At 54.7% G+C, this 8,060-nt stretch overlaps 1 protein-coding gene across 1 annotated transcript in view; it reads right to left on the bottom strand.

The window, feature by feature from the left end:
* Nucleotides 1–3,114: 3,114 nt before the first annotated feature.
* The window catches only part of SSR1 (signal sequence receptor subunit 1), a 40,276-nt gene continuing 35,330 nt past the window's right edge, over nt 3,115–8,060 (bottom strand). The window contains exon 9 of the mRNA XM_070405777.1: nt 3,115–3,905. Coding sequence (XP_070261878.1) covers nt 3,881–3,905 — 25 coding nt within the window. The 3' untranslated portion in view covers nt 3,115–3,880. The remainder of the gene's footprint in view (nt 3,906–8,060) is intronic.

Below are 8,060 nucleotides of genomic sequence, written 5' to 3'. Positions count from 1 at the left end.
CACTGACAGGTATCCTGGAGGGTGATGCAGTGCAAAGCTTCTGGGGTTTGGAGCCAAACAGGACCTGGGTTCAAATCCCAGCCCCACGCTCGGTGTGCAATTCTGCTCCTCTGGACCTTGTATCTGTCTCCAGAATGGGTAGAAAATGCCCATTTCCAAAATGTAAGGTGCATACAGAGCTGCAAATAAGTAGAAGCCCCCTAAAATGACTGTCCCCAGGCCTTAGGAGATGGCCAGTCTTCCTTATCTAGGGACCTTTGGGGACAGCACAGCCCTTTTAAGCGTCAGATGCTGCTGCTGTGGTCACTTCAGGGAGCTGGGACAGGATAAGCCTTAATTTCACTTCTGATGTAGAGAAAAGGGTTCATGGTCTGCCTATCCTGACCCATCAAATGCCTCCAAAATTCAACCCCTCATCTATCGGAATGTGCCTGTGTTGGAGGCAGGGCCTTCAGAGAAGTAATTAGGTTGAAATGAGGCCCTAACCCAGCCTGACTGGTGTCCTTATAAGAAGAGGGAGTGTGGAGACACAGACGCCAGGATGTGCCTGCAGAGGAAAGGCCGTGAGCACAGGGAGAGGGCAGCTGCGCTGAAGGAGAGGGCCTCGGAGAAGCCGCCCCTGCCGGCGCCTGGGCCCAGGACCTCCAGCTCTGGAACTGAGAGCTGTACATGCCTGCTGTTCATCCTGCTCCTCGGTGGCTTTGTTATGGCAGGCCTAGCAGATGGCCCTGGTTCGGTTGTTAGGGTGCACTTGATAGCTGACAAGCGGGCTACTGTAGGGTTAGAGAAGGAAGTGGAGGCTCGGAGCTCCTGCGGTAAGGCACAGAGCGCAGGGTCGGGGACACAGGAAGCGCCCGACAGATGCTGGGGGTCGGTACTAGCCTTGCTGTCAACGGTTACCCGGTTACCCGCATACACACAGGAGGGGAGCGCATGTCCCCAGTTCCCAACGAGCCTGCTGGGCCTGCAGTGCCCAGCTCGGCAGGCAGAGGGCTGCATGCTCACACTGTCTTTTCCTCACATTCATTAGAAATATCTTTATAGAATGAGAAAAACGAGAAAGTGAGTTTTTGTTTGAAAGTCAGCCTATTCCCCTGGCCTATAACTAGACAACCTGTGACTCGAGTTCTCTTTGGGGTGAGGTTTTGGACTCGGGGTGCCTGGCTGTAAGGTGGGTGTTAACGTCTATTTGCCCATTTACATGGCCAAGCCCTGTGGGGCAGGGAGAAGGGGAGCTAGCTGGCCGTCTCTCCCACCCTCCCACCCTCCCAGGCCCTGTGGCCTGAATCAAGTCATCTGGCATCTGTAATGTGAGGGATTTGACAGAGAAGTTCTTAAGGCTCCTTCCAGTTGGCTGCTCTGAGAAAGTGGACCTGGCCTGCCCTTTAAATATTTGTCCTTTGCTGGCTGGCACAATGCTAAATTCTGTCAGCAGAGGGCAGTGGAGAGGCATTGCAAGAGGGGAGGGCTCCCGCACTCACTCAGCTGCCTGCTGCCTGGGGGGGGGGGGGGGGCAGTGGGTTCCTACAGCGCCAGGCTCCTCAGTGCATGGTGGTCAGCAGCACCCAGTCCTCCCTCCAGGAAGACACCTCCCGGGAGCCCTGAGGCTGGATTTCCAGCAAGCGCCCAGCGTGGCACCACCAGCAGCTTGTCGGCCATTCAGTGACTGCAGCGTGCTCTCTCCAATGAGCAGACTTCACCCACGGGTGGGGCTTCCTCGAGTGCCCAACTCAGCCGGAGGGAGAGGCTTCGTATAGCTGTTATTCCTGTTATTTGGAGGTCTCCGATTTCTAGCCAATACCTCATTATTCTAACCCCCTGGTATAGCTGCATCAGGCTTTTTTTGTTCAAATTAATTAGTGGTTTCTTCTCTCTTGATTGGACCTTGACTGATACCATGAGCTGTCCCCGGAAACAGACCCGCAAGGCTGGGGTTTGGGAATTGGTTCGGTTGTACGTTTGGGCTTAAGTGCAGTGCTGAGCTCCTTGCTGGGGGGAAATGGATGGTAGCAAGAACAGGCTTGCCATTTCAAGTGGAGACTGACTTCAGTTCTGTGTTGGCTGCTGATAAATAAATGCTTCCAGACCTACACAGTGACCAGGCCCCAAGGGTGACGCCCTTCCAAAGGCATCCGGGAATTTCACCTGTGACCTTGGGGAAACCAAAATCATTTCTGGTGGCAGGAATGCATGGAGCCCTAGAAGTGCATGCACGTGGCCGCGGAGCAATTGGCCTCTGCAGGTGCTGCTCAGGAGACAGCATAACCTCTGGACAGCTTGGCCCAGGCCTGCCCACCTTCAGATCAGTGGCCAGTCACACGCCCAGGGCCACACTTCGGTCAGAGGGTTTGAAATGCATCTGGTCACGCTGAAGTGCTCCAAGGACTCTGCCTTGACTCTGAGAGCCTCAGATGAGCCGTGGGGCTTCCTCAGTCTGGCTGGATTCCTGGAATTCTCTCTCAGATCAGTCCTCTCTGAATCACCTGCGCCCCGTCCGGGCAGCATCAGCATCACCCACCTGGGCACCTACCAGCCAAGCAAATTCCCAGACCGACTGACTCAGAATCTCAGGAGGGGCCCAGCAGTGTGTGTGGGCAGCCCTCCAGGGGATTCTGGCGTGCACTCGAGTGTGACAACTAGTCACTTCACACAGGAACCAATGATGCTCCCACCTTAAAATCATTCAGTGTCTCCCTTCCACCCGGCAGAGGCTCATCCCCACCCCGACCGTGAGTCTCCAACCTTAAATCCACTGCGGTGCTTTCTTAGATGCAGATCCCTGGGGCTGTGCCCCGAGATTCCGCTCGCGATGATTCTGCTCCACGTGGTTCCCTGGCCACTGGTGAGCCGTGCACTCTCCACGGAATACATCTGCGTGTCTGTCTGTATCCTCTGTCAGCTGGACAGTCACCAGCTGCTTCAGGCCGGCTCTCCTCTACTCCTCACACACAATGCCCTTTGCTCCTGCTACTTTCTGGGCCCGCCATGTCATTCTTGCCTCTCCCTCCTCTCTCCCCAGTATTACAGTTACAGGCCCAGCTAGAGTGAAGACAGGGCCTGTCTGAGACTCCTCAGGGGCAGGCACCTGCAAGAGAGTCAGACTTGTTTGTAGGCCTTTCAATTCCGTTTATTTCAGTCCAATTCAATTCAATGCAATGCAACGCAACTCAATGCATGTCAGAATAAAAAAAGCCCTGGGAGCCCATTACAAGCTCCCACCTGTGGAAACCAGGCCTGGTTGCCAAGGGTGGAAGGACCCCCTCACTGACCAGGGTAATGGCAGGTAGTCACAGGAAGCTTTAGTCTCAGCACCAAGCACCCACTACAGAGGCCTCCTCGATTGCTGCAGTTGCCCAAGGCTCTTTGAGGCCCCTCCCCACACAGCTTACCCGGACCATTTCCTTAAGATGAAACTGGAAACTACTAAGTATGTGTTGCAACCAGCATGTCACAGGAGCTCCCGAGTGACCTCACCCAGAGTCACTGTCTCCCAACCTCAGTCACCATCTGTGATGGGGTCACAGCAAGCTCAACTGAATGCACCTACAATCCTCGTGGGTGGGGATCCCCACGCCCATCCTACTGGCTGGCAAAGGAGGCCTGCTTGACCTTAGTGCACTCTCCACCGGAAACAGCGCCCAACAGCTGTTATTCACAAGCCACAGCCCTGGCTCACAGCCACTCCCGGCGAGGACGTCCAGCAGGAGCCAGCTGAGAACCCAGGTGCTGTCCTGTTTCACAAGGAGCAAAACAGTGCAGAAGGACAGCCAGTCTCCAGGAGCCACGCGTCCAGGGGTTTCCTGTGGCAGCCCCGGCGGAGTGCAGCCCGGGCACCTGGGGACCAGGAGATGGCAGAGCTGCAGGAGGTCTGATGTCAATGTCAGTGCGTCTCCCTCCTCCTGCGTCTGAAACAACAAAGGGAGAGAGTGAGCTCCCAGCAGCCTCAGGATGGCCCTTGATTCACTGCCCTGCAGCTGGACAGAGGCGCCCAGCGGGGTACAGTGGAAGACACTGCATGCTGCTCCTATGAAGCCCAGTATTTCTCACGATGAAAGACCCAGAGAATCTCCCCTCATGCCCCTTCCTCCCCTGAAGAAACAAATGAAAACTCTAGGATTTGGGGTTTCAAGTTTCTTAGTCTATTCTGTGGTTCCCAAAAGGAAAGACAACTACTGTGCCTCTCTGTTGGGTTTTAGTCAGACTGCCATGCATGCACAGAGAATCTGGCATATGACGAAATCCAAAAATTTAGCCATGCTCCATGAATAAAGCAGGAAACACCAAGGACAAAGACTCATCTGGGCAGATTAGGAGGGCTTGCTTTGTATCTTGAGTCAGCTCTCAAATATCTCACTCATTCTTTCATTCATTCAACAAATATTTATGAATCTGCCACGGTGTGGTCCTTGCTGTCATGGGACTCGCAGCCCAGTGGGGAAGACGCACAACCTATCACCAGGATTCAATCCAGTCCTTGTGAAGGGATACTAAGCCCAATGCACTATGGGAACAGACTCCTAATTGTGGCGCCTGGGGTGGGGGCTGGGGGTCCTTAGAAAGCTTCCTTCAAAAAGGTGACAAGAAAACTGAGTTGAAAAACTCAACAAGACCCCTCTTTTTCCAAGTCTCCAGTATTAACATCACACTAAAGGGACGGTCAGCAGCATCAGGTGCCTCTCCACGTGCTGCACTGAGAAGGGTTTGAATTACTGCCATGTCGTTCCGCTGAAGAGACGGACTGTGAATCTAATCACAAGGAAACAGCACATAAGCTCTAGCTGGAGACACTCTGCAAAGCAACAGCCTGTACTGAAAAACGCTGGAAAGGGGCTAAGGAGACATGCTCGCACTTACACACAGCATGTGGGCTGGGCCTGGCCCCGCAACAGGAGAAAATAACTGTGAGGGTGTCGCCTGCAGATGACTAAACATTGCACTGTAATTTGGTTGTGCCAGAGACTGTTCTTAGGAAATCAACTCTGGTGTATTCAGAGGCAAAGGGCCACACTGCCTGCAATTCACTTGCAAATAGATCAGAAAAAATGTGTGTATGTATATGTGGCAAATGTTAACAATGATCTGGGTGAAGGTGAGGGGTATAGGGAATATCTTTGTACTATTTTGCAACTTTTGAGTAAGTTTAAAGTTGTATCAAAATGAAAGGTGACCCCCAAACAGGGTGCTCAACCAGCAGGTAGGGGCAGGTGGGGAGGGCGGACTGTGCAAGGGGGGGAGTGGCAGCAGTGTGGTGCACAGGGACTCACACTTAGTCTATTCTGTGGTTCCCAAAAGGAAGGACAACTACTGCGCCTCTCTGTTGGGTTTTAGTCAGACTGCCACGCATGCACGGAGAATCTGGCATGTGACGAAACCCAAAAACTCGCCATTCAGCTGGGACACAGGTCCGAAGCAGGCCTAGTGAGAGGTCAGGTTCGAGGTTCAGGGAGGCAAACAGTAGAGGTCTGGTTTGCGTCCTGCAGGCTGTGGAACTGCCGAAAGGCTGGAAGCGGAGAAAGAGCCCAGGAGCAGGCCAGAGCCCCGTGAAGGAGGTCACAGCGGCGCTTGCTGGAACAGGAGCCTGGGTCCCAGCTCCCACTCATGTGGGGCCAGCCTGCACTACCAGGGGCTGCTGCATTCACCAAGTGCTCCCTTAGCGTGTAGGACTGAGCTAGGGCTTCAGGATGAGGCCCAGCAGGGCGGCAGCAGGGATGGGAGAGGAGACTTGAGACTGCTGAGAGGTAGGATGGAGGAGAACCTGTAAACAAGGCTTTCCCCCTAGAAGTGGCTGCACCCAGTGAACACTGAGACAGCAGTTCAGGGAAGGGAAACGCCCAGTTCCCATGTGGATTTGAGGGGCCTTTGTGACACCGGGTGTTTGGCTGGATGAGTCTGCAGGAGACGTCCAGGAGCCATGGCCGAGCGCTGGACGGGAGGGACCATGGAGGCCACTGCCTGTGTCCACATTCTGGGGTCTTACTATTTCTTACTAGCCGGGTGAGCACGGGCAGGTGGTTTATTGCTTGTCCTTCAAGTTCCCCAACACGGTGACACCAGAACTTATCTCAAATAAGGCTGGCTGCCCTGAGAATGAAATAACAGAGCACAAGTGAAATGCTAGAGTCCCCAGATCAGAACATGTGCTCCAATGGATCAACCGCCGCCATCACAATTTCAGTTGGCCTCTCAGGCATCCAGCAAGAGGGTAGGAAACAATAGGAAGGGGCAAGGAAAGCAGCCTCACTCTGTACAGGGAAAAGCCTACCCCGTCCCCATCCCCGCTCACCAGCACCTGCCGCGGTGCACGTGCTGCCCTGCCATGCGTCTGGTTAAGGGCTTCCTGGGGGCAGGCAGGTCAACCAGCTCACATTGCAGCCAGGCAGTGCCTTCAGGCTCCTGAGGAGTTTGGCAGTAGAGTTTTGTAAGAACCAGTGGTGCTTATTAAGATGTGGATCCCAGGCACTGCTCAGGGCTAAAGTCAGATCTGGGGATGGTGCCCTGAACTCTGCACTTCAAACACACATCCTCCAGTCCCCTTCACTCCACACCTCTCCCTCACCTTTTGAGTGGTTAAATTTTTGAATGCTGCCTCAGATCAAGAATTGTTGAAGGGAGGGAGAGAACTAATGGCAATTATTCTAATCCTGTATCTCAAGTAATCATTTTGGACCCTTTAATTTATATCCTATACTAGAGGCCCAGTGCACGAAATTGATGTACTGGAGGGGGGGTCCCTCAGCCCAGCCAGAGAGCCCTTGGGGGATGTCCGACTGACGGCTTAGGCCCGCTCCCTGAGCAGGCCTATCAGTCGGACATCCGTAGCACTGCTGTGGAGGCAGGAGACGTTCCCGCCACTGCACTCGCCAGCCATGAGCCCAGCTTGTGGGAGTGCACTGACCACCAGGGGGAAGCTCCTGCATTGAGCGCCTGCCCCCTGGTGGTCAGTGCGCATCATAGCAACCGGTCATTCTACCTTCGGGTCGAAACCGGCTCTCCGACATCCCCTGAGGGATCCCAGATTGTGAGAGAGCACAGGCCAGGTCAAGGAACCCCACCGGTGCACAATCAGAGCTGAGGAGGAATGCAGGAGGTTGGCTAGCCGGGGAGGGACCGTGGGAGGGCTCCAGGGCATGTCTGGCCTGTCTCACTCAGTCCTGATTGGCCAAACCCCAGCAGCAAGCTAAACTACCGGTCAGAGCGTCTGCCCCCTGGTGGTCAGTGCATGTCATAGTGACTGGCTGACCAGTTGACTGTCTGCTCCCTGGTGACCAGTGCACGACATAGTGAGAGGTTGAGTGGCCTTTGCATATCATTAGCATAATTCTCTTTGATTGGTTGAATTGCTGACTGGACACTTAGCATATTAGGATTTTATTATATACTAGTGGCCCGGTGCATGAAATTTGTGCATGGGGGGGGGGGGGTGTCCCTCAGCCCAGCCTGCACCCTCTCCAATCTGGGACTCCTTGGGGGATGTCCAACCGCTGGTTTAGGCTGGATCACACAGGATCCCTAAACCAGCAGTTTAACATCCCTCTTGCAATCTGGGACCACTGGCTCCTAATCACTCACCTGCCTGTCTGCCTGATTACCCCTAACCACTCTGCCTGCCGGCCTGATCGCCCCCAACTGCCCCCCGCTGACCTGCTTGCCCCCAACTGCCCCCCCCCACCAGCCTGCTCGCCCCAACTGCCCCACACTACCGACCTGATCGCCCCCAACTACCCCCCCTTGCTGGCCTGCTCACCCCCACTGCCTCCCTTGCTGGCCTGATCGCCCCCAACTACCCCCCCCACCCCCTGCCGGCCTGCTCACCCCTAACTGCCTCTGCCTCGGCCCCGCCACCATGGCTTTGTTCGGAAGGACATCTGGTCTCCCAGAAGGTCTCCTGGTCTAATTAGCATATTACCCTTTCATTAGTATAGAAGATAATAAAAGGCTAATATGCAAATTGACTGAATGGTGGAATGACAGTTCGCTATGACGTGCACTGACCATAAGGGGGCAGATGCTCAACGCAGGAGCTGCCCCCTGGTGGTCAGTGAGCTCCCACAGGGGAAGCG

Source organism: Myotis yumanensis, unplaced genomic scaffold (assembly GCF_028538775.1).
Source record: "Myotis yumanensis isolate MYYU_CA2020_CCGP unplaced genomic scaffold, mMyoYum1.0.hap1 SCAF_2, whole genome shotgun sequence".
In the NCBI taxonomy this organism is placed as follows: Eukaryota; Metazoa; Chordata; class Mammalia; order Chiroptera; family Vespertilionidae; genus Myotis; species Myotis yumanensis.
The sequence above is the reverse complement of the archived record's forward strand: the minus strand, read 5'-3'. Positions and strand labels throughout refer to the sequence as shown.